This window comes from Psittacula echo, assembly GCF_963264785.1.
Source record: "Psittacula echo genome assembly, chromosome: 4".
Classification (NCBI taxonomy): Eukaryota; Metazoa; Chordata; class Aves; order Psittaciformes; family Psittacidae; genus Psittacula; species Psittacula echo.
In genome coordinates this window covers 53,716,674-53,743,610 of record NC_137738.1, presented here as the reverse complement: position 1 = coordinate 53,743,610, position 26,937 = coordinate 53,716,674, and the positions used below count along the sequence as shown (strand labels likewise).

The 26,937-nt window shown below is 41.1% G+C and overlaps 2 protein-coding genes across 2 annotated transcripts; both read left to right on the top strand.

Annotated features, from left to right (window-relative positions):
• Positions 1–6,354: 6,354 nt before the first annotated feature.
• FABP7 (fatty acid binding protein 7) lies at positions 6,355–10,334 on the top strand (the record flags this gene model as incomplete). The annotated part of the gene is made up of 4 exons (XM_080615818.1): positions 6,355–6,427; positions 7,095–7,267; positions 7,873–7,974; positions 9,487–10,334. 4 exons carry the CDS (start codon positions 6,355–6,357, stop codon positions 9,535–9,537), a joined length of 399 nt encoding a protein of 132 aa, XP_080471944.1. The 3' UTR covers positions 9,538–10,334.
• Positions 10,335–13,275: 2,941 nt separating this feature from the next.
• Positions 13,276–26,074, top strand: SMPDL3A (sphingomyelin phosphodiesterase acid like 3A; the record flags this gene model as incomplete). The annotated part of the gene is made up of 8 exons (XM_080616692.1): positions 13,276–13,381; positions 14,904–15,117; positions 16,601–16,745; positions 19,691–19,787; positions 21,014–21,192; positions 22,367–22,547; positions 24,491–24,615; positions 25,763–26,074. The coding sequence occupies 8 exons, from the start codon at positions 13,276–13,278 to the stop codon at positions 26,072–26,074; spliced, it is 1,359 nt and encodes a 452-aa protein (XP_080472818.1).
• Positions 26,075–26,937: the final 863 nt, after the last annotated feature.

The window sequence follows — 26,937 nt, the reverse complement described above, 5'->3', positions numbered from 1 at the left end:
AGTCTGCAAAAAGCAGGATGACTGAAATTTTCTCCAAGATTGTCTTGGCACTGGGTCCCTCTTTAAGGCTAGTAATGAGCTATCATAACCCTGTAATGCTTCAAATTACTCTAGAGTTTCGTGTTCCAGGAATTTTAATATTTAGACCCATTCAAACTCAGAAATGACATAATGCTTGGTCACGAACCAGTATGTAAAAGCAGGGATATAATTGCAGTCTTGAATGAAGCAAGTCAGATGCATAATTCTGCCTAGGTCATCCAGCATGAGGTTTCATTTCAGAAGCACCTCTGTCTGATGTCAGGCATTTTTTTTCCATCAACAGGCCCATAAATTGATAACCTAATTAAGTTACTTATCAAAACTGTGGGATTCAGACATTTTTCAGGGGTGCATTAATGCTCCCTGTAAACCCACTGCTAGTTTAGAACTTTGGAGGAAATGGCTTGCTTTGGCTGAGAGATTCCAATTTAGAAGAGACAAACCCAGGAGTGTGTCTCCAGCTGCATCTGAGGGATCACTTCTGGCTCCAGCATGCCTTGACTCTGTCCTTTTAGTCCATAGCCGAGGGGAACAGAGGAGGACCCAGGCAATATCTAAATACAGCTAGCTAATGACCTCAGTTACTGCTTTGCATCTGTTCTCCAAACTTAGTGGTTATTTTCTTAAATTTGTATTTCAGTCAAATAAAGCTGATTTTATTTTTTGTCTGAATTTCAGATGGTGTTGAGAGTGATTTCAGGATATCACAGCAAATGGAGTGCTTCAGTATGGGCAAACAGAACAAGGTATACTGTGCTATTCCAAAAGTTTCTTAAATCCAGTCCTGCAAAGTTGTCTTGTTATCCTGCAAGGATTTAGCTTGAGGTCAATTATACTGAATTCCAAATAGTCACACTTATTAAGTGTTACACAGCCTTCATGGCATAAACTGGGACTACAGAATATGACGCTTAGAGATTACCTGTACTTTTAATACCATAAAATTTGTATTGCTTTTAATAAAACTCATTCTCTAGGTTTGTTATAGTACAGAATCTTTGGACCTTGATAGAGGGTGTGTTTCTGGTCCGCTAATATTCTCACTGGGCTGCTCTGAACACAAAATCTACACAAGTCTTGAAGAATCAGTTGCAACAAGTCAAATGCAAGTCACCTAGTCTCTTTAAACCTATGTGATATTTTCCGTTCATGCACATAAGGATTATTTTAACCTTATTTACCCCTGAAATAGTCAGTTGCGTATTTGTAAGCCTGTATTTATTTCTTCCTTGCATTTGGCCATGCTGAAATTGTAAGTCTGGACAGCTGATTTTGTGTATTGATTTTACAGTAATGAGACAGCTATTGTAAGGGACACCCAGTATCAGACATTTCTGTTACATTGTAGAGGATTTTAAATACTCTTTCTACTCTTAAACACAAAAGAAAACAAAGACAAATATTAAAATAACAAAGGCCTAATAGCACAAAGTTAAAATAACTGCATTCTCAATAAGGAGAACTGTGAGCCAGGAAGGTGGGCGGCTTTAGTGGAGGCTAATTCTTTGAGGAGAGCCTCCTACTTGAATCCTCTAGATGATAGGTATAGTAGTATTAGACAGCAGATAACAACCCTCTAAATGCATGTAAGAAGCAGAGAAGACCCTGGAGATATTTGGCAGTATTTGTTTCCTTCTTTACACCATTGTCAACCAGCTGTCCTCTCAGCTTAAACCAATCCGAATAAATGTCTAATAGTTCATAATGAGGTATTAGTGGGTATTTACTTTCCAGGACTCTACTAATCTCATGTTGCACCAATTTGTAATATAAGAAAGAGCTTGCAGGAATGAAATGGATGATCATAGAGCACTTCGTTTTCACCAATTAGCAAAAGCCACCAGAATTAGTCCGTAACATGACTTTTGCTCTAATATTAGGCTGTCCTGGCATTATTTTGGTTGAGCTTTTACAGTGACATGCTCCTAAGCTTTCCCTAAGGTATGCTGTGCTCTTAGAAGGGATACGGTATAAACATGTCTTCCCTGCTTCTGAATGCATTACCTTGCACCTTGCCTATCCCCTGGTCTTTCCAAAAGCCCTTCCCATAGCATTTATGCAGCACAAGACTGGATTCATACATCTGCTTTGTAGCTGAGGCCATTCTGTGACCACTTTCTTGTGCAGCTGCATAATTGGGTGTTTTCTCCATAAGGTATTTAAGTCTTTTGTTTAAACTGGGATTTCTGAAGAGCTGCCCATCAATAGAGTAAACCTAGTGATTTTCTGTGAATCGCCGACAGCACTGAGATAGTTTCTTTTTATTAGGGGGATCAGCAAATCTCTTAGACAGCTAAAGGACACAAGAGATAACTTTAGTTAAGGACCTTCTATTGCCCTGCTTGATACTAGGTTTTTCTGCAGCACCAAAAATCAAATCACACTCAGCCCTGAAGCAACATCCTCCCATCTGACACAATAGCTACTAAAATCTGGTCATTTCTGTACTACACTGAGATCAAAGCTGTGCAGAGATTCACAGCAGGGCTTCAAACAAAGTTAAAATGTGCCAATAATACCCAAGTCCACTGCCTATAAGTAAAGGAAATCTCTTCTACTTTCACCTACACGTTTTTTTCAATTTCCTTAATTCCTAAGTAGCCCCCTATATAGGAGATTACCAAAATTACTATGAGAGTTAGGACCCAGAATCATGTTGGCTTTCAGTAGGATTCAATACCTAAAAGGCCTCTGAGTGCCTACATCTGGTTCCGTACCAGGGGAGTTAGGCCTTGGTGTCACTGCTATCCTTTGTGGCACACATAAGTACAAGATGCTCAGAAGTTCAGGGTCGTCACTGACTGAACATAGAAATGTTTGAATAATGCAGTCATCACTAAATTATCTTATACCATCCCCTTAACTACTGATGAAAATCTACAGAGTAGTATGTTATTTCTGTCTATTATACTGCAAGGATGGTGAAAGGATAGGTTTAGCTGAGTTGGTGTAGCAAGAGTGCCCCTCCTGTGTTAGATACACAGAGGGACACCACAGAAGGATAGACAAACCTGACTCCAAACATTAGCTGCATCAACTTCACTATATTTAAATAATCATATTACTAAGCCCTTACTGACTGACTGTGATGAAATGCTCAGCAGTTCCTGACATTAATTATGAGAAATTGACATAGGAGAGAACCTCTTGGTCAGACTTTTCTACCACAGGAGCCTGGTGGCCATGTTGTAGTGTTCCCCCCTCCTACATTTTTCTCTGAACAAGTGAGTATTTTTTTCAAGGACTGAATGAAGGCTGAATGAGGCCAAGACCCTCATTCTCTGAATGCCTGAGGGCATGTGAAGCAGGGCTATAACAGGGGGGAAAGGTAGGCAGAAGCAGTTTTTGTGCCCTATATTCAAAGGCTGAAGGTTAAAGCAGTCCAAATCCACCCTGGATGGCCTTCGGAGAAAGGATTACTTATTACACAGGGATGTCTTGCCACAGCACTTCCATCTTTCAACCAGGCCTTCTGCAGACAATGCAAATGTGCCTACTTATGCTGCTCAGGTTTAAGAAGTTTGTGTAAAGGAGAATGGGTCTCTCTGAGTATTCAGATAGGAATCTACAGAGACATCTCGTCACACGGGCTTTTTACAGGGGAGCACACAGTCTGTTAAAACCTTCAAACTCAGCATGCTGACAGAATAAAAGAAACTCCAAGCTGGTCTCTTAAATGCACACCAGGTCAGTGTATTTCACACTGGGATCTCCATTCCAGACATAGCAAAGCATTTACATAGATCAGGATAACTTATACTAGCAGTTGATACTAACACAACTCTCACATAAGGATCCACAAGCAAATATAGGGCATAAGATACCATGGAAAACATTTTTGGCTGTGGCTTGTCACCCCACAAGGTGTCAATAATGTAACATTTCCTACTGTTGATATATCCTGCTCCAAAATCATCACTAACAGGTGGAATCTTACCACCATAAAACCTGATGTGATGACTTTGGCAATCTAAGTAGCAGAAGGAATGTGAACATTTTAGCAGACCCTATTTTACGTCTGAAGCATGATGCAAAGTGTTGAAGAATAGTTTTCTTAAGACTAGCTGCTTTTCTTAGCTAAGTATGTTGAGATATCCTGGTAGAAAAGAGCCATTGGTGTAAGTATGATTGCTTAAATTGTGAAAGATCCTGAAGCGGCTACCTCCCAAGGACCAGGCTGCAGTGCTGTCTGGAAGAAGGTGCAAGGCAGAAATGTCTTTCAGGAGTCCAGCTACCAGCAGGGGCACTGAATCACTTTCAGTTTTATAAGGCACAAAATCTATGAGGCTGGTTCTACACAACAAGCCCCTGTGAGCACAGAGAGCAAGGAGCTCTCCCAGGGCTTCGTGCACACATCTTGCACCAAAAGGAAGAGAAGAGGCTCTAGGGCTTCTGCAGACAGGGCTATATGAGCAGAAAACTCCATTTTGTCAGTAGTGGGAGAGGAGACACTGTCAGTTCATGAGGATATTGGTAAAATCATTTAGGATTTAATATGGTGCATGTCAGATAAAGTAGTGTCAGATGAGTGGTGAGGTCAGTTTGTATTTGCTTCCATATCAGCTGCCTGGGTGCCAGCAATGAAGCTCTGTGAGACCATGGCTGCACAGAGAGTTAGGCTATGGGTGGTGAACACTACTAAATACTTGATAATATTACTATATTGAGGAAACACTTCCCAAACTGAACAGGAGTCATGGATGACACCCATGCAGAATATCAATCCTGAGTGCCCCATGCCATGACAGTGCCAATCACAAAGCATATTCCTCATTCGTTATAGAGTGTTTGACTGACCACGGACATTAGGTTAGTGGACATCTGTATGAGATGCACCAGCAAGGCTGATATACTGTGCAGACTTTGGAGACACAGCATCATTCAACTTTGAAAAAAGGGACTTGATTCCTTTCAGCCTCATGAACAACACTTGGTGGTCTGTTACTTCAAGTGATGCTCTACTCTCCCTGGCTTTCTGAATACTAGCTGGGAAGTCTCAGAACTGCAGGTCAGAAGAGAAATTTGGACATAAACTGAGCAGCTGGAGGAGGGCAGTTTGTGTCTCTCATTGCACTTCAAAGTAAGTAAATGGAAAGTTAAAGAGAAATAGACACACTGGCTCATACCCTGAGGTTATCAAGGCCAATGAAAATTTTGTTGTGTGGTAAAAGGGATTACAATTATATATTCCTGGAGTTATTCAGAGAGGGGTTAATTCTTTCAGAGGACAAAGGGAAAAATGGCAAATTAAATTAAAATCTCATCAGCAGCATCACTTGTTCCACACTCAGGGAACATGCCATACTACAAGAGCCTGAAAAAGGCAAATGACAGTCAAAACAAAATTTAAAAATACCAGGAAAGTATTAATAATTATTTATATTTTGTATGGCTGAACCAGGTAGAAAATTACTGGGGTTTTGTTCCTAAATCACAGAAAGTCTATTCCACCTTGTCCCTGAGTTTTGTTATGAGCTGAAGAGCTAGATTCATGACTCTGAAATCCATCCAAGCTATAGATCTGGAAAAGCTGACATCATGGCACATCCCACAGAGTGACAGGATGCTTTCTGAAAAACACTCAGGAGGCAAGATGGAGAATTACAAGAAGGAAAACATTCCCTCTCTAACACACACACACACAAATCCCATAATAGATGAAACAGTTTTAGGCTCTTTTCCTTCATTCTTCATTCTTAGTCTCCAAATGCTGCCAGCTGTGGAGGCAAGATACTGTTTCCAGCTAACAACAGCAAATGCCAATTTCACCCAGCATCCCTATGGATGCCATGAGATGGAGGGGGAAAGTGGTCTCTACCTGGCCAACACCAAACTGGGCTTGAAAATCTCACGGCAAAGCTTTCAGGAAAGATGTCGTGCAGTAGCACTGCTATCCTATATTTTTATTCAGTAGAATATTTCACGTTTGGTGCCTTCTCTTTTTGCCCGTGTTACTTTATCAGGGACACCACAACGCGGGCGGGTGCTGGCTGCCCGGTAGGCGGCTCTGGCAAGGAGTGGTGACCTAGGCGGAGGCAACCCACCACTCTCTGCCCCTCAGTGTCTCGCCGTGTGCCGCGGCCTGGGGGGGAGCTCTAGCAGGGCCCCCCGCGCCCCTGCCCCGGCGGCGGCGAGGAGGAGGAGGAGCAGCGCCCTCCCCCGTGCGGGCGAGCGGGGCGGACCGCAGCTGCCCTCCGCCTCCCGGCCCCCCGCCGGGCGCCGGCTTTAAATGCGGAGCGGCGCGGGGGCCGCGGCTCTCTTCGCCACCCGTCGCCACCGCTGTCACTCCCGCTCCCGCAGGCGGCCGCCGCCATGGCAGAGGCTTTCTGCGGCACCTGGAAACTGGTGGACAGCCAGAACTTCGACGAGTACATGAAGGCACTGGGTAGGTACGGCCGGGCGGCAGCGGCACGCTCAGGAGACCTGGAATTTTACACCACCCTAAGAACCTTAAATTAATCATTTAAAAAAATCCCCCCGCTGCCAGAGGTAAGGCGCTCGCAGGGGCGAGGGGCGTATGGGCGGCTGTGTCCTTGTCAGTGGGGTTGCGTCGGTCCGGGTCATCCGTCCGGGGTGTGTGTGCGTGCGTGACAGCCCCACTGCCTCGGGGGAGACGGCGGGAGATGTCCCCCGGTTAGGGACAGCGTCTGCAAGAAGGGCAAATGCTGCCTGTAGATAAGCTGGAAACAAGCAACCACACAAGAAATCGTTACAAGGAATGCTAAGGAAGCGAAATCCGGAGAAGCAGAAGAGAGAAGTGATTGCCGCCCGCTCCCAGGCGCAGCTCGGGCGGGCCGTGCCACTGCTCTGGTTCCCTGTCAGGGCACTTGGAGATGAGGGAGGGCTCAGAGCGACAGCTTTATGTGTATAGAGGAGAACCTGTGGATACTTTAGGTGTAAGGGCATAAGCGAAGCAGAAAGTAGCTTTTCACGGTGGTAGCTTAAAGCTGTAGAGCAAGGGAAGAGATTTCTGTACCTTAATGTGTGGCAGAAAAGATGTAAAAAAACCCACGATGTCTGATGGATTTCTGTTTTTTCCTTCGATGGTCTAGGAGTGGGTTTTGCAACACGGCAGGTGGGGAACGTGACTAAACCCACTGTGATTATCAGCACCGAGGGGGACAAAGTAGTGATCAGGACTCAAAGCACTTTCAAAAACACAGAAATCAGCTTTAAACTTGGAGAGGAATTTGATGAAACTACCCCCGATGACAGAAACTGCAAAGTAAGTAAACTTTGGGGCTGCAAAGGCCTCATTTTCTCTTTCTTCTGCCCGCCCCCTCAGCTGTATCTTTGGAAGGGTCAAAGGAAAAAAATGTAACTTCTGCTACTGCCAGTTGTAGCACTGAAGGACAGAGAAATAAAAGACAAGGTTGCATCTTACTTGCCTGCTTACCTTATTCCTTGTCTGAAACAATGTGTTATCCCCCTGCCTACCTTCCAGGGTCGAACTGTTTTAGCTGCCTGCTTTCTTTCAATCCAAATATCATTTGGCATAACTTTTCCCAGGCAAAATGGGGAAATGTCTTCTTCCCAGCATCTCTAGGCACTTAACATAAATGTTATTCCAAAGCACAGCTGAAACAGTGGTTCTTGTGAGGCTAGAATTAAAAGGAAACAACTTTTTTCATCCTTTGACACAAACAAGAATTGTATGGAGCTCATGCTTAAAATGAGGCTTAGCTTTAAAATTGCTGGCACTACTTTATCATTCTAGATCCACATCCATCTGTTGGAGAGAATTCAATAAATAGTGTGGGCTGATTGTGTGAGCAGAATCTCAAATACCCCAAACAAATGAATGCCTTTGTGTCTCTTGCTATCTCACAGTCAGTTGTGACTCTGGATGGCGACAAGCTAGTGCACGTACAGAAGTGGGATGGCAAAGAGACAAACTTTGTGAGAGAAATCAAGGACGGCAAAATGGTAATGGTAAGTATAAAGCTCACTGATCATTCACATACACTGCTAACACTCCTCACTTACATTTATCTTGAGCTTTATGAAGAGGTAGTGTTACTTACACAAACAATTAAACTAATTGGTGTGAAAAGCTAGCAGAGATTTTTTTTAAATAGTTGTTTTGTTTGCTATCTTGTTTTACTGACAGCTAACGCATTGCTAGTGGTTGTAGGCAGGATACCTCTGGACTTCCAGAGTGTATATGTTCTTCCTAGAGATTGCATAAATGCCCACGCAAAAGGAAAAAAAAGTCCTGGTGAGCTGGAAAAGTTACAAAGTTCTCGATTACATAGGCAGTGATCAGTTGATAGTATTAATATCTTTAAAAATTTGGTTTATATATGCACACATAAATAATATTTAATTACACAGAACAAGTATTTCTCTAGGAAAATAAAACTACAATATTGCATGAGTTAATAGCATTTAGCACTCTTATCTTGCCAAAAAGATAAGCATCAAGCACTCTTATCTTGTTAAAAACTACGATAAACAGCAATTCTGTGAAAAAAAGTCTTTGTTTAAATTTACGTTCGTTTCCTGACTTTTCAGAAACAGCAGTATGGGGTGAATATATGGGGTGAATACCTGGTGTAAGTTATTATCTTACTGTTCAGGGTGGTACTTCTCATGCTTATTTTTGGCAGTTTCAAAAATAAAACTCCTTCAGCTATACTGATCTATGCGACTTTGCTGTTGGAGAGAGTCAGTTAGCTTGTTTTCTAAATACTTCAGAGAGTATCTGTATGGATGGAGATTTCCGAATGATTAAAAGCTTAAAGCATAGAGTCAGTGCAACACGATGTGACAAACAGTTTAAGGAAAAATACATGCTTTGTTTCTGGAAACAGCTGCATGAATATACAGAAAACTTTCTTCCTTCAGAATTTGAACACGGTGAGATTCCTTCTTCCACTTCTGCAAATACCTCCAAAATCACACACTGTAGTTACTGTTACGTAGTTACTGTATTTACTATAGTTGCACAGCAGCAGCAACTGTAACACTTGGTACTTCTAGCTACCTAAGTGCACAGAATGCATGTATTGTAATACAAGGTTCTTCTTAATTATAGCCCTATGCAAAATAGTACAGATACGGATGTAGAGGACTTGGAGTTTTACATAGCACATTTTGCAGTGTGATCAGCTTTCAGAAAATAAGTGCTAAGTCTGTATTAAAACAATGCTATATTTAAGAAACTACAGTCATGAAAATCAGAAAAATTGAACAGTCCTTTTAGTTGCCTTGTAAATGTGCATTATGGGCTTCCTGGGATTAACAAGAAAGTTATGTTTATGATGGGAACCATAATGAAGGTTTTGCCTGTTTTTCATTTAAAATGTCAATAACCTAGACCAATCTGTGTTTCTATAAATAAGATAATGTAAACCAACCCTGATCTAAAATTGACTTCTTAATATGTGTTATTATAGAAAATGGTCTGCATCTAACGTGTCTGTCTTTTCCTTGGACTTGCAGACTCTCACTTTTGGTGACGTGGTTGCTGTTCGCCATTATGAGAAAGCGTAGAGTTTACCTGACCTCTGTCCGGACGTTACTTCTGCTGGATGGATTAACGTACTGTCCGTAATCAAATGTAGCTAAAATGCACATTTCTGGCATGAAAGGTTAACAGTTTGAGGGAGGTGTGTTTTTTTAAAAAAGAATAACTTTATGCCATCAAATTGGCGCGCTTGTCCTGTCTAGAGAAATAGGTTAAACTTGGCATTAAATTTCTGAAACACTTGCCTTTTTTTTTTTTTTTTTTTTTTTTTTTAACAGTAAATTGAACATATTTGAATTGTTTTGGATTGCTGATCAAACAGAAATTAAAAAGTTTTTTAAACCTGTGCTCCTTTTGCTTTTCATCTGCTAAGATTTCGGTGTTCTGGAGGGAGTTGTTTCAAGTTTCTTCTTCAGAGTTAAACAACAGAAAAGGATTTAGTACACAATGCTGCAGCAGCCTCTCTTTGTGTTGTGGAGTGCATGGGAAATGAAAAATTGCCATGCTTTACTTCAGTGACTTGTTTTTGCTGGAGAAATTTAAGCCCCTGTCATTATATATGTAGGCAGAGAAGAGAGAGCCTCAAGCCAGTTTCAGCTCATGTCTTCATTTGGAACTTGTTACCCAGTGCATGTTAAGGTCAGTAGCTAGCCTTTGATGTCAGAGCACCCAGTAGTTTTGGTTTTAATGGTTCAGAGAGTTTTTAATTTGTTTTGGTGGGTTTCTTTGCTCATATACAAAGGATTGATGTAAATCAAAGTGAAAAGATTGAAGAGTTTCACAGGGTGGGAGGAAGGGACCAGCATGAGATACAAAGCTTATCTTTCATCAGGATCTAGAGGAGTAGGAGGAGAACAAAAGGAAAACAAAAGACAAACTTTCTGAGATTCCCCTCCCTAGGCTGTAGTTTCTTACCTCATATGTACAGGAGATGACAATTTGCACTGTGAGCAACTTAAAACAAAAAAATGCTGTTTAAAAGAGATAAATGAAAACCTTATTCCTGAAGAATATTTCCCTGAAAGACCAGGTTGTGAAAAACTGCCTTAGACTTCAGATTATTAGGAATAAAGAAAAAGGTTGCTGGCAGCATGAGTAAGATTGTTACTTAGTCCATGCTTTCTGACACATTTATTCAGCACACCGCATGGAGGAGGTGTAGCTTCTTACCACCTTTCAAGCAAAGGCACAGCTGAGCTGTGGCTTTAGTGAGTCAGCATTCTGAGGGTTTGCGGCTGCAGAAGGAGGTGCAGGAGGGGTGACCTGCCCAAATTCCCAGACCTAATACTGTGTTGTGCCATCTTTCACATCTGCTACATGGTATCATGGAAAACGGCTTCTTGATTCCCTGGATAACATGGGTACCCCATCTCACTCATAAAAGTTTAGGCGTAACTATGGCACCTAGCCAACACAAATACAAAATTTTATATAAAATTTGTACAATGTACAAATACAAAATATTACATTTACTTTCTAACAAACAAGCTGCCTGAAAGGAACATCCAAGTCTGTTTTCTCTTGTGGGGAACACTGTACATCTAGAAGACAGAGTCCTTAATTCTGAACCATTATAAATATGGAGGTTTGGGTGGATATTAATAGCTTTTAAAATCTAGGAGTTAACTTTTTTTCATTGAAGAAATGAAAGGTACAACTTGTGCCAGTGGTATGAGGAGTTGCAATCTCTGTGTTCTGTGCTGCTTCAGTTGCTCTAGTGCAAGTTATGTTTAAACAGTATGTTCTGCCCTTGGGTTTATCAGCTCATTTAATCCTTAGCTTCAGTGCCCAATACAGCTTTCACCTGCCTCCCCTCTGCTGCTGCCTGTTCTCCCATGGGTGCATTGGCCACACGACTGTCCTTCCCAGCGACCCCACTCACGGAGGAGCAGCTGCTTTTCCTACATCACAGGGAAAACAGACTTGGATCCCCGGTACTGACATTCATCTTCACAACAAGTGATTTGTGTGATCATTAGTAAAAAATATACTAAATATGAGGAAAGGAATACACAGACACTGTTAAGACTTGTTTTACCAATAAAAACTGAATAGTAAATATTTTACATTTCAGTTACTTTTAAACAAAGGCTACTTTTCTCTACATATATATGTTCTGTAAGTCACATGAAGCCATCCTAAAAGCTTCTTGGTGAAGTCTTTTGCTATTCTAAAGATAAACAATACTAACATCAAATTAAATAAGGGAACAGTAAGTGGAGAAGTGGTGCTTGTGAAGTGCCTACGGCATTGCTCAGAGAAGTGGAAAAGTGAGGAAAATACAAACACACAGGACTTCCAGCCCTGGAAAGCTGCTCTGAACAGAACAGTGAACAGTAGGATGTTTGACGGCAGCCATGGGATCCATAATGTCGCTACTGTGGTCTGCTCCTAAAACTGACACTGAGTACTCTTCCTCTCTGGAAAGTACTCTAACTTCAGCAAGGAACAGCCACTCTGCTACCATGAAGCCTTAGCAATGGAAACTCGTATTCACAATACACCTCAGCATTTTCTTAAGAGGTATTAAAGGTGTACTTGATCATTTCACTTGGAGTATTGTGTACAGTTCTGGTGTCCTCAACATAAAAAGGACATGGAACTGTTGGAACAAGTCCAGAGGAGGCCCACAAGGATGATCAGGGGACTGGAGCACCTCCCGTATGAAGATAAGCTGAGAAAGTTGGGGCTGTTCAGCCTGGAGAAGAGAAGGCTGCGTGGAGACCTCATAGCAGCCTTCCAGTATCTGAAGGGGGCCTATAAGGATGCTGGGGAGGGACTGTTCATCAGGGACTGTAGTGACAGGACAAGGGGTAATGGGTTCAAACTTAAACAGGGGAAGTTTAGACTGGATATAAGGAAGAAATTCTTTACTGAGAGGGTGGTGAGGCACTGGAATGGGTTGCCCAGGGAGGTTGTGAATGCTCCATCCTTGGCGGTGTTCCAAGGCCAGGTTGGATGAAGCCTTGGGTGGCATGGTGTAGTGTGGGGTGTCCCTGCCCATGGCAGGGGGGTTGGAACTAGATGATCTTAAGGTCCTTTCCAACCCTAACTATTCTATGATTCTATGCTTTCATCAGCATTTTAAATTTTGCAGCATGTTAAGTAACCAGGATCCATTATTACACGTATACTTCAGGTCAGAAACGCTCCTTCCTAAATATGCCCCAGACTCCTGGTGCGGGCTGCTCGGGGCAGCTGTGCCCCGGGACTCACACTGCAGTCAGTTTCGCACCGCCAGGGCCACGGCTGGCTCGGAAGGAGGGAAGAATTTTCAGCCACAGGTCCCAGCCGCTTTGGACAGCCGTAACCCCTTGCTGGAACCCCAGGGCCCGAAGGAACAGGTCCGCTCAGCACCACAGGCCGAGCGGGGAAAGGGCTCCCAAAGGAAGCTTCGCGCCCATCTCGGATCCGCCGGTGCCGTGAACGCAGCCCTGCCCGCGGCTAGGCTAGCTCCTACGAGGTGCTCATTGTCCCAGTGCTTCGCCGGGGGTGGCACCTCCTGAAGGTCACCCCGATTCCCGGCACGTCTGTCCAAGACCACAGCAACTGCCCCCCTCAGGAACCGAGCGCGGGACCCCAGCCGGGGTCAGCTTTTGGCCCCCGGTGGTACGGGCGGGGCGCAGTGGCGGCTTCCGGCTGCCCCAGGGAAGCAGCGAAGCGCCCAAGCTTTCACAAACCGTTCCGGGCTTATCCCTTTTCTCCGCGCTGGGCCGGTCACATGAGCGGCCGTCGGCGGGCAGGGCGCTCCCGACAGGGCTGACATGGAGCTGCGGGGGAGACGCGCCGCCCGCTTGGCCCTCAGCCTGGCACTGCTCTGCTCCGCGCTGGAGGCGGTGCCGGCCGGCCCGCGGCCCCGCTCCGCCATGGGTGAGTCCGCCGGGGGCCGCAGCTTGAGTGGGGCCGTCCCCGCGCGGGGTGGTGGCAGGCTGGGGCCACCCGCTCAGGAAGGGTGCGGGGTGAGGGGCAGCGCGGTGCCTCCCTGGCTGAGGGGGGCCCGGCTGGGGGTCGCCGCCCGCCCCTCCGTGCCGCCGGTGCCGGGCCCGGCGGCGAGGAGGCCAGGGCTGAGTGCTCCCCTCTTGCGTCTTTCCATCCCTTTCTCGCTGTTGCCCGCCCGTAAACTGCTGCAGTGCCATTCCTGTCCCAGCTGGCTTCAACTTCATGTGACTTGTAGATAAGTAAATATATCGCTATTCAGGTATGGGGGGTTAAATGGGGTTTATATTTAGTTAGCCAGGCTGGCACTCCGGCCGGTGGCAGGTAAGGTGAGCCCTGCCCTGCCTTTGGCGTGGTGTCCTGAGGCACGCACTGCAAACATGAAGTTTGGTTCCTGTGTTGTCAGCAAACACACACGTGCTCTGCCTGGGGTGATCAGTGGAGTGATGGTGTACAGCGGTGAGGGCTCCGAAAGGGGCTTCCACAGGATTTTCATCCCTTGTGACTCACACGTGCCTCAGACCAAACACACAGCAGCGTCCAGGCGTTTCTCTGTGGCCTGTTGATAGCAGTCACAGTTCTGCAGGTTTTGAAGAGCGCTGATGGTCTTTGCTTCCTGAAATAAAACTCGATGGGGTCAAGTCGCGTGCTGCTTGCTTTGCATGAGCATGTGACCTTGGGAAAATCAATTTATCGGTCCTGGTTTCACAATCACTCCCCCAGATACATGTGTGCCTTTCCCAAGTACTTTGAAACTGACAGAAAGAAATTACCTTCTTTTACATGAAGCTTGAAGGCTGGTAGTCTAATAAAGCTTAATTTGTCTTGTTCACCATATTACACTTCTCAGCTCCTTCTTCTGTGCAGTGCTAAGTAGCAGGAACTGAGAATGTGTCAGCCTGGAAAGTAGTGAGTAAGGCTGACACACCTCTCTCTGGTGAGAAGCCTGGTCTCTTTGTTACTGCGGCTGCTGGTGAGATGAAGAACTTCGAGATTTTTGCACACATGCTGTTTCTTGCCTTTCTTTATATACTGTGATCTTTTGTAGTAGCTTCTAGCCAGGGACGGTCTGGAAAAATAATTAATACTCAACTCCCTCTCTTTTCAGGTGGAGTGGAGAAGTCCTTCTATTGCCTCCTCTGCTTTCCAGTTTCCAGACTGCTATTAATGAAAAGGAGCTGATTTTCCAGTCCCTACCAATCTCCACTTTTGTTTCTGCTGCATAGCTCAAGCCTATGCTGCTTCTGTTTTCCGTTTTTCTGAGCAGACTATGTGAAGGACTCTTTGTCAGGAATGCAGAACTCACCCACACCAACAATTTGTTAAATTTATTCTCCCTTTCGAAACTTGAAAGAGGAATAGCAGTAGACAAACTGGAACAAACTTGGCATTACCCATGTATAATAGCTCAAATGCAAATAATATATTTTCTTTAATCTTTGTTTTCTGAAAACAGGGCAGTTCTGGCATATATCTGATCTACATTTAGATCCGACTTACCACATTACCCCTGATCGCACCAAAGTTTGCTCTTCTTCCAAAGGAGCCAATGCATCCAACCCAGGTCCTTTTGGAGACTTTTTGTGTGATTCGCCATATCAGCTTATTTTGTCAGCATTTGAATTCATGAAGGATTCAAAGCAGGAGGTTTCGTTCATGATTTGGACAGGGTAAGTGTTCAAGTTGCTCTGCAGTTCAAGTTTTTAACAGCTGGATAACCATATAGTGCAGTAATTTACACGTTTGTATTTGCACCAACAAATATGAGTGTACTATCTCACAAACACTGCTTTTAAACAGTCCCTTTAGTTGTCTAAATGGCTAATAAGTGGAAGACTGAGTGAGAATATAAGGCTGTTCTTGGGAACAGATTTTGATCTCGCCAGTAAGTTCTTGATATTGTTGGACTATTCACTGGACATTTACCACATGACTATTAGTTTACGGTGTTAGAAATGATGTGTGGAGGGTGGCAAGTAGAAAAAGCAAAAAGAAACTTCAGAGGAATAACTGACTGGAATGAATTGTTATGGGAGGTATTGGATTTTCTAGGTGTTAGGGTCACTAAATCTAAAGTGTATCTATTTTTAGAAGATACGTTTTAATTCTTTGGTAAGAGGTAACTAGAATCAATAATACAGCTTACGTATTTTTAAGTGTATAAAGTTACCATTCACGTTCAGTGCCCATATGAATTCTAGATCAAGGTCTCACAGTGGGAGGGTAACTGTGTTGTAGATCTTGTCTCTCTCTTCATTAATATCACTCACAGCTACATGTGCTTAAGAAGAAGTGTGGTTTCATAGTCCCTTATTGCAGTATTTTCAATGTGTGCAGTTGCCTGTTGAGTAAAACGTTTCCCTTTTCTGTGCCAATCTTCCTTATTAGAAAACGGGCATAATACTACTCTCTCTCTCTCACACAGGTGTTATCTGTGGTGCTTTGTGTGCCTTAGCAGTGGGACTGGAGAAAGAAGTGTGAAAGGGAGGCATATGTGTAGCTCCATAGTACCATACCCTGTTACTTTCTAGGTATTCATAAAAGATGGCATTAATTTACCCTTCTGCCATAGCAAAATTCTGCATTCTATCATCACATCATTTTTTATGGTATGAATCAATGGATAATTTATCACAAAAGATTAGTATCTTTGAGTGTGAGAACTGGTTGTTTATCAATGACAAGGTCTTTTTTTTTGCTGGAAAGTTTATATATGTTATGTCACATCACTTAATTTTATTGGGGAAAGGGTTTTAAGAAATATAAGTATGTAAAGACAAGTGATTAATTTGTGTCGCTTGCCTTATTGTACTTACTTTTCAACAAGGTGTTGTTGAAAGGGCGAAAATAACTTAGCAAGTTGTGCAGATGATGGAAGATACATAACCCAAATTGAACAGTATCTCAAAATGATGGAGTTGTATGAATTTAATTTCTAAGAAATCTTTCTTAATGATAAATGTGAATCATAGGATAAACATTAGTCAACTTTGGTTTTTAATGCCTTTGCAGACAGCCTTTCAGGCAATTTGATGATATTCATTTGAGTCCTATAGTACTATTACATGCTAGAATGTAGATGTATTTGCAGAATTTTTTGCCTTTCCTTACGTTGTAATAAACCTTTGTTAATAAAGCCTTTTCCTTTTCCAGAGATAGTCCTCCTCATGTTCCTGTAAATGAACTCTCAACAAAGTTGGTCATTAGCATTATTGGCAATATGACTTCTACAATTCGTAATTTCTTTCCAGATCTTCAGGTTTTCCCTGCCTTGGGCAATCATGACTACTGGCCACAGGTAAAACAAGTTAGAAATTTGTTTATGTATCATATTGAGTGTGTTCCTAACCTCTCAGAAAACAGGTGTGAAAAAGAAGAGTTAAATTTGTCTGTTCTTCTGGAAGCAGTATTCTACAGTCCTCCAATTAGCATTTAAATTATAAATAGTTCCATTCAGGAACAGAAAGTACATCTGTGTGTGTGTGTTAAGTTACCCAAGCAAACGCTGATTCCAGGTAAAACCTACATTGCCTGAGGTCATGCAAATGTACTGCTCATGGCTTAGAACCACCAGGTCTTATCATAGTTAATACACACTTATTTTTTCTTGCTGTGTAAGTCATGCATGTGTCTACAATAAATTAATCTAGCAGAAATGACCTTAATGGATCTGTGAACCTGTGATAAGATTCAAGGCCTATTGAAAGGCATACTGGAAATCTGTCTGCTGACATCACTGGATGGTTTTCTATCAGACAAATTGCAGAATTTTTGTAATGTTCCCATAGTTTTGCCACTATTATTAAAAATATGGGGGTTTTCTTTCCTTATTGGACACTTAGAAATACTTGCATTGATGATTTACTGGATATGTGGGTCATTGCAGCTGAGGACAGTGCTTTTTTTACTCTCAGCGTTCTGTGAATATTGTTTTTGGCATAGCTCAAAAGTAAACAGTTGCTTCATGTGTCCTTTAAAGCATATTGTGGGTTGACCTGACAGCACTCAGGACTCAGAAGCAGGTTCTGTCATTGCATCTGAGAGGATTGTAAGGGATGTGGAGGAGGTCAATGAAAATATTTTGTTTGAAATGCCTAATGGGAATTTAGTACTCCCCCTGGACTTTTATTCCAGCTTTCTGTGTTACTCATTAGGCCTATCAAGGTATATCGTGGTGTAGTAGGTGATTGTATCATTGCTGGTGTCATTGATGGAGGGATTCCCAAATCGAGGAGTAAAGGAAGTGATCAGAGAGGGGAAAAGGAAATGTGAGAGACAAAATAAGAGCTAAACATGTCTTGGAAGTGTGAGCTCACAAACCAAGCTGGGACTTCAGTCTCTTGCATTCTTACTCTTGTAGTAGAGCTTCAGCTTGTCATATTCACCAGAAACACTGGCAAAGTATTTTGATAAATAACACTTCCAGCTGAAGTCTCACCCAGTGCTTTGTTTTGTTTTGCTTTTTAAAAAGTCTTAACAGAGAATAGTCATTTAGCAGTCTCCTTCGGTATAGAAGAAACAACTGCATTCATTAACCTTGTAGACAAAGAGTGTAGTGACTTCTTCAACACATCGGAGTTTTATTCGTGAAATTAAATCTGAAGATAGGGAAAGGATGGCTGTGGGAAGGCGGTGGAGGGGCAGGGGTGCAGCAAATAGTATTTTGAAGCAGGTTGCTGATTGGAGTAACAGTTTTAGTTCTCTCTCCACAAAACCACACAGGTGTGTTTCTGTGATACTTTACTTTCAAATGGCAGGCTTTACCACTGTGGAGAACTCTCACAACTTTATGTTACTGCTTGAGAAAGACGATGGGATCAGAAATTCCCCACTGTGGGTTCATTTCAGGTTGATGTTTTGGGTTTTTTTGTTGGCTGTTGATGACATTTTGTTTTTCATGTGGACATGCTTAGCAAATGTCCGTTGACTGGAAGCTATGTGGAACAAGCCAGACACTGTAGGCTGTTTAGAGCAAGCGTGAAAGCTGTGTGCTCACCATGCACGAGATTATTTTATGGCTTTTTGTTGTGTTCTGTCCTGTCCGTCTTAACCATTTAATGGTCTTGGCTGATTTTTCTTGCAGAGCCTGCTAAAAGAACTACTCAGGTTAATCAAGCATTGGGATACCTTTCAGATTGTATATTGTGACCTCAGTCTTTCTGCATAGTTTTACTCCTTGTCCCTGCCTAAACCAAATTCTCAAACTGCTGTCTAATCCACAAGTTCACAGAGCATGGGCGTGCCTGGGTCCAAACTGCCTCTGTCAGTAACATGATCTCTTATCTGAGATCAGGTTTTACTATGTCTGTTAGTGCCTGTTAGCTCTGGCTGAACAGGCGTGGCTCAAAGCTTTCTTAATAACTGGTATCAGTGCACTGCAAGCACCAAATGTCTGAACAGAATTCTGATTGCGCTATTCCCAGATAGAGACTTGGTGCCTAAGCCTCTAATAACATAGGTTTAGTTTCAAAGATCTTAGAAAGGTCAAATTTTATGTTTAAGAAAACATGCACTGTAATACTGTTTCTGCTTTTTGACCTCTGTTTTTTTCTTCTGGATCCACAAATCCAAGCAGGTATTTGAGGAAACTCAAGGACCGGTTGGAATGTTCTTTGTTAGGGTTAGAAGACGGCATGGCTCTTGCCAGACTGTGACACTTGGCTCAGACTGAAGAGTGCTACAGTCCTAGTTGGAGCCAGTGGGAGAAAACATTGACAACACTTTTACATTTTAAATGTTTTGTTACTAAAACTACAGGTTATCATGGAAATATTTGTGAATTTAACCGGAATGTTTATGAGGCCTATAGTGGAGTTTTGGGAAACACCTATGAACCGCAAGTTGCTTGAAAAATTGACCTTCTGTAAAAGAGGCTTATATTCAAGCTTTTACACCAAGAGACTTTATTTTTAGACTTTGAATCTTCGATTTATGTATTTATTGATTTTGCATAATGTATGGTTTTTCAATCTGCTGTGCTCCTAAGGGTTGAAGTATTTCTGGCATTAGTTTATCAGTGCATTAATAAAGCCATGCAGTTATTTCTAAGTTCAGGCATTTGTTCCTGATCAGCCACAGTGTATGTTCAGAACTTTTTTTTCTTTTCTTGAGTTCTTCTTGGTGGTGGCTGGGTATACTTACATGTTAAGGGATAATTTAGTGATGTTTTTGTTGTTGTTCTCTGGTGGTTTTTTGTGTCTGTATGTGAATGCTAAGACTTAGGCAGGTTCTGCTCTCTCACAGGATCAGCTTCCTGTAACTACCAGTGAAGTTTACAATGCTGTAGCAGATTTCTGGAATCCTTGGCTAACAGATGAAGCAATCAATACCTTCAGAAAAGGTAAAATATACCAGTAATGCATTTTAAAGCTAGGGCTTAGAGAACTAATGTTTCTATAAGTTTGTCCCAGTTGTTTAGCTAAGTCTTGCAAGATGAATCAGTACAATGGATTGTCTATAATGCTTCTCCTGGAAGAAATATTTGTCTTTTTGAATAGCAGTGCTTATCTTCAGAGTACATTTATTCTTTTCTGATGCAATAATTACTGCTTCTTGTAACATGTACAGTATTACTGGCTTTGTACCAGGACCCTCATAGTGCTTTTTAGGTAAAAGCCTAAGATGCACAAGAAGACCTAAATTTGGTTGTAAAAAATTGATGAAATGTTTGTTTTGTTACTATATGTATTTCAGAGTGTACTGAATAGGCACATATTTGTTCTAGTTAGGATAGCATGTAGTCTTGGTGATGATACTGTTAATTGCATCATATTTGCATCCAATTTACTATACTAATAGAATATTGATACCTGATTATGATTTTTCTTTTTAGCAAAGGAGTGAAAAGTTCAACCCAACTCCCAATTCACTCAAACCTTAGTGATTTGGAAGTTTTAATTTGTGGTTTTGTGTCCTGAATGAGAAGGAACTTTGGGTAAAAGTGGAAGTAGAAATTCTAATAGGAAAAAATCCTTAAAGTGGCAGACCTTAAATTGAAGTATATTGTTATAGCTCTGTTGCCATAGCTCCACTGAAGTCCATGCACTATGAAGTTGCACTTATTGAAGAAGCTTTGTATGCCATGGAGAGTTTTAGGAGCTTGGATTGACAAAACGTGATCTTTACTTTTCATTGTATTCCAGTCTGAAGTTAAATGATTTTCAAAGTAACAAGGCTACTGAACTCAAACGGTTCTTCCTGGAGGAACCTGTAAGTTTTCAGAATTTAAGGAAATTTGGACATTTTAACAATTACTGCATCTCTTAATAGGGAAGAAGTGTTACAGGGCACTTCTTCTGTGTCATTGGATAGCTGCATCTGAAAACTGTCAAGTAAACACAAAAGCAATTACACGCAAGAATTCATAGCAACTAAAATGTTGCTGAACACAGATTCTTAAGATGTTCTGTTGTGATAAGGTGGTGCATGGCTTGAATAAACATTCCATATTCTATTTTGTTAGAGTAAGGCTGAATATTTTGTCAGTGTACTTCCATTGTACTTCTATTCCTAAGTTGTGCTTTAAAGCATTTAATTTTTCAAATGGTTTTGGTCGTATTTTCACAGGTGGCTTCTACACGCAGCTGTTTGAATCCAACAGTAGCTCTCAACCACTCAGGATAATCAGTCTGAACACAAATTTATATTACAGCCCCAATAGTGTAACTGTGAATATCACTGACCCAGCTGATCAGTTTGCCTGGCTGGAGGAAATACTAGAAACCTCTTCACAAAAGAAGGAAAAGGTAGGGGCTGTGAATAGAGCCCATCAGCATTATTTGTTTAAACTTTGAAAAGGAAAAAAAAAAAAGTAGTAAGAAGCAGAGACAATGAAAATGGAAACATGATTCTAAAAGAATATTAATGCTGCCACAGATACTGCAACGTCAGAATTTAATTTTTTTAATAATTCTTCCTTGAATATGCACATTATACCACAACAATTAATAAAATAGTTGAATGGAATTTCTGAGATTATGGAGTAAAATACATTTTCTTTCCTACTATGTAAAATACTATAGAAGCAAGGATGAGAATACTTAATACTTTCATTTTTGTTTCTGACTCTTTTTACTCATAACCTTTAATTTTAAAATGTGCACCCTAGGCCTGAGACAAAAGCAGGCATATTTCATTTATATTTTTATGTAATTGCAAGTATTAGAAATTAGGAAGGACCACAAAACTTACCCAGGCTGCAGCAATTGCTATGATTTGAGTGTTAATAATAAATTGTCCTATAATACTCGGGTTTTGAAGTGAGGTTATAAATAGTTGGCTTGTGTTTGGTTGATTAGTGTGGGGATTGGATAATCATCTGACCAGAAAAAGTGTTTAATTTGAAACGTTTACATTTTGCTATGGTGTTATAAATTTAATAATATTATTATATTACAGTTGGGAGAGAGGAAAGCTTTCCCTTCCTCATAAAACCCTGCAGCATATTAGTTTGTGCAGTTGCAACCAAGTCTCAGCCTCAGACAGAGAGGTTTTAATTAGTTCTTCCATGGTTTTGGTGACTCTCTGACCATGCAGGCTCTGTAGTACTGTAGCATATTTTTTTCTTACTGTCCTCTTGAGATGTCAAATCAAAAGTGTTGCCCTAGTAACTTATTTTTTAATTTGAAATAATTAATGAAGTTTTCTTTTGGCCCAAAATCACATGTAGATTTATAAAAACTTTCCTAAGAATATACTGAATTATATATATAAAAATATCTATTTTTTTTTCTCATTATGAATTTAGACATTCTTACTGTTTGTATTTTGTGTAACAAAACTGTCATGATTTATAACTTTCAGAATGCCATTTCTAAGATAGCATTATTATGAAATTGTGGTAATCATTTTTAAGTTACAGCTGAAAGGGTAGATTTCAAATGAAGGTGCTAATTGTGCTTTCTGTATCTAATTCCTTAGGTATATATAATAGGACATGTGCCAATAGGATACTTGCCATATGCAAGGAATACAACAGCTATCAGGGAGTATTACAATGAGAGACTGGTAAAGATTTTTCGCAATTACAGTAGTGTAATTGCAGGGCAGTTTTTTGGACATACACATAGAGATAGTATCATGGTCCTCCTGGATGAAGAAGGTAATGATGTTTGTTGAATCCTTAATTTTTTTCCTTCTTGATTAAAAGCAAATTAATGCTTTCTTGCATGTTCTTACTAGTTACCCTTTGCTATAAATAATTGAATAAAGAAATAGGGAAATGCTGCTATTTGTCTACAAGAATTCAAGCCTTACACACTGCCATTCTTTTTATGTAGAGAGAACTTTGCAAGGCAAACTGTTTTTTGTTGAAGTCAGAAGAGATTCCCCAAGCTTCCTTTTTTTTTTTTTCATGAATGTGTATGCCTAGAGAAGAATTTCTAGTTTTTCCTCTCCACTCTTACAGTGACATGGGCAAATTATACTAGCCAGTTGCTATTGTGTAATGTGTCAGAGGGAATGTTCTCAGGCCGACTAGATGTGCTCTATGTTCTTGTGTTTCCTGCATCATTACCATGCCTCTCTGCTGAGTTCCCTGCTGTTTCAAAGTTAATTAAGATAAGGGTAAGCAGGAGGCAGGGGGAAGAAAATCTCTGCCTGTTGCATCTCTTAGATCAGCTAATTTCCCTTCAAGAAAAACACCCAGGTCTGAAAATACTCCTTTATAATCCCTTAGTTTAAGTATGGCCATGGCTGTATGGAGCACTCTAACATCTTTAACAGAAAATTTCTAACAAGTAACTGGTTAAACATTTGTGTCCGCACCACAGAACAGTGAGAGGTCCATTGTTTTGGTTTATGTAAAATATCCAAATATTAATTGGCTCTAACTGCTTTATAAGAACTCACAAAAACAATGCCCAAAATGCTGTCTAGGGTAACAGTGTTCTAAATAATTCACCTTTTTACATGGCATTACCATTAAATTAATCTTCAGTAAAAAGGAATCCAGTCCTAGTGAAAGAATGAGCTTTTTGTTTATTTGTTTGGTTTTTTTAATGGCATTCAAGGCAGTTTTATACCTACATATTTTTGTTCTTTGTCTCATTTGTGCATGAATCATCACCTCTACTGCAAATTTCACTTGGGACAGATTGATCTTGGTGCCTTGTTATTCCAGTTTGCATGTGCAAGTAATTGCTTCCAAGTTATTTTAATAATTTTGCATCTTTTGACAAAATTTAAACACTGAAATTGCACGTATCTGAGTATAGTTTGTGTTTATCTATACAATTTTAGGCTGTCTTCTATTCATGCCATTTTCCTCTCAACAGAATTCTGGAGAATTCAAGATAACTGTAATACTGTAGCCAGCATCAGTGTACTGAGACACAGAGCTCAATTTTGTCTTCTCCAGAAGAATCTTCTCATTTCCAAGCTTCCAAAGCTTCTGCTTATATGTGGAGACTGACCTTACAATTTCACAGCTGTGATGTTGTCAGATAAAGGAATAGTTAGGGCTTTTTTGTTCACAGAGAACCTCACAATATACTTACCTGCATATTATGTCTCATTAAAACTGGTGTGCATCCTCATGTTTCAGTTGCTGTAAAGATTGGTGTTCATGTACTGCTAGTCTGAATGACTGAAGTCAAATTCAGGTGATGATGCCCTGGTGTTTCTAATAACATCATAAATACATAAAGAAAAAAAATTACTGAAAACAGTATGTAAAATATGGCATTGAGACAGCAACTAAAAGTTTTTAATATTTCTTGACTAGAAATAGGCAAAATACAGAGATCTTACATATAAGGAAGACCATTTTGCACAGATAGTTGAATTTGGTGGGACGCCTGTACTATAGACAGTCTTAACTGGTACACACTGGAATGTGTACTGTGGTATTTTACACAGATTTAGTTCTATCCAGTGGAAGTATAGAAGGAGTTCACAGTGATAGAGCTATTCCAGGGGGAAAAAATGCTAATGTACTTAAGCCAGTCACTCTGGTTCTTGCTGTGTTGGTTCTCTACAAATACATTTGTTTGAGAAAGAAATGATTGAAAGGAAACTGTTTCCTCACCTTCCCTCTTCCTGCAGGAAAGCCAGTAAATTCTTTGTTTGTGGCACCTGCTGTAACCCCAGTGAAGAGTATATGGCAAATGGAGTCCAATAACCCTGGTGTTAGATTTTATCAATATGATGTTTTTGATTATAACTTGCTGGTAAGTAAAGATTTTAAAGCATAGTTTAAGGCATCTAAATACAATGTTATTAAAAATCACACTGAGATGTCAGCCTTTGTGTTATTATGGCTGTTGGTGGAACTTTGGTGCTTACTGGGAAAAAGAAAGGAACTTGGTCAGTCTGTCTGTGCGTGCAGTACTACCCAGTACTTCCTGTTCTCTATGGAAGAGTCTTATGACATAGAATCAAAGACAGGCAGAAATTTTCTGGTCAGAATCTTAAAACTATTTGCAGGGAGCTCTGCAACGGTGAAGAAGGTTCACTTAAATCCTGGGCTTCTTTACATACCAGTGTTGTTTGCTGGTGATAGCTTGAGCATTGGGATGCAGTCCATGAAAGCTTTTAAAGGGTGTAGAAGAGCTGATGAAAAAAAATACTTTTAACCATGTGACGTCTTCTGTAATCATGCAGTCTCTTGTAAAGTTAATGCTTTTTATCAGAAATTCTAGATACATTTAGAAGGAAAAAAAAGTAAAATACTTTGATTTGTAGTCTCATGATTTTTGGATATAAAGTGAATCCTGTGTAATTACTCTGGCTCTGAATGACTTGGCTATTCTCTGTAATTCAGAGTAAAATCTTGACTTCCCTGAGTTCAGTGACAGTGCATCCTGCAGCTTGACTGGGATTGGGGTTTTTCTTTGGAGACCTATGCTAATACAGGCTACTCCTTTCCTGTGCAGATTTCACTCCTGCATTTCCATCTCTCCCTTTCCTTTAAGTTCTCCCTTGGCTGTCCTTTTCTGTCTATTCTGACCCTCAAGCAGTGCCCACAGAAAAAAACCTTCTGGTTCTCACCCTTTTTCCCCACTCCTAGAGCAGACATGGGCACAGTGGATTTTGGTTTATCATTTGGGCAGGAAGACCTCCAACACTGCCGCTGCTGCCCTTTGTGGCTCCTTTTTCTTCTTCTCCCCATCCCCCCACCATTACTGCTCTGCAAGTACCAGCTTTGGGTGTAAGCCCAGCTCTTGGGGTGGGACATGACCTTCTATTCAGTTGTGAATAACGAGGAGTGACAGCTTCCTAATCAATATATCACTCTAGAGACTTAATGAAGCAGGGAAGAAAGCAATACAGCCGTGCGTACTTTTTCTTTCTCTCTCTTTTTTTTTTTAACTGTAGGATCTTTGGCAGTTTTACTTGGACCTCAGAGATGCCAACAAGAAAAATGAATCAAACTGGAAATTAGAATATGTTCTGACTAAAGCTTACGGCGTTGAAGACTTGAAGCCAGAAAGCCTGTATGAAATGGCCAAGCAGTTGTCTGTGCCACACAGCACGCTGTTTGAGCAGTATTATAGTAACTTCATTGTGAGTTATGACAAAACCATTGTCTGTGAAGAGGGGTGCAAGACCTGCCAAATATGTGCAATCCAGTATTTGGATTACTCCTCATACACAGATTGTATCAGTCGGGAAGGAACATGGAGATGAAGTCTCTCTGCAATTTATGCTGATACTGACTTTAGCCTGTGATTTAAAGAACCTGCTCATCCTTTCACTCAGGCAGTGACATGCTGACAGAGAGCCTGTGGGACTTCTCTGAATTTCAGGGGAGCAATATACCTCCCTAGATCTTTCTTCTTGTAAACGTATTTTCCTTCCACATCTAAATAAAGGTTTATTGGCTACGTAATAGTGGTGAGATACTTTGCTGTTGTTTCAAGTGTCCTGTACCTTCGGTAACAGCCATCCCAGTATGTGGTAATAGAAGTTACTCAGATCTTTAGAAATCCAAGTCTCTTTCCTCAGGACGTGTAAACTTAGGCAATGCCATTTCAGGCATGGGATTTGTATGGGGGCAGGTTTCAGCCATCTGCCATCACAATTTGCAAACTGAAATCTGCAAAACCTGCATTTGCTGAGACTGGAGTGCATTTATATTGTTGATGTGATGCCAATATTAAGTATCTCCCTGTGTCAAGTTTCCTTTTCCTTCTTAACCCCTTAAACCCACCTCTGCTTAGGGACATTTTCTAATGACAGCATGAAAGTGACTCAGTGGAACATCCTCCTCCTGTGAGTATTTCATGCATTTTGTCAGAATGTGTGTGTTTGCCCAGCACAAAGTGTTTTTTTCTTATGACAGAGCTGTGTATACTGGTACTGCTATCAAGCAGTCTCCTGGTATGATGCTTTGCAGCAGACCTTAAATCATGTTTAAATTGATCAACATCACTAAGTAGACATAGCATATACATTCTGTTTGCAGCACAGGTAAACGTGCACATGTCATGTTTCTCAGATTTTTTTCACAAAGCAGTATCATACTTAATGTGATTATTGCCTATGTGAAT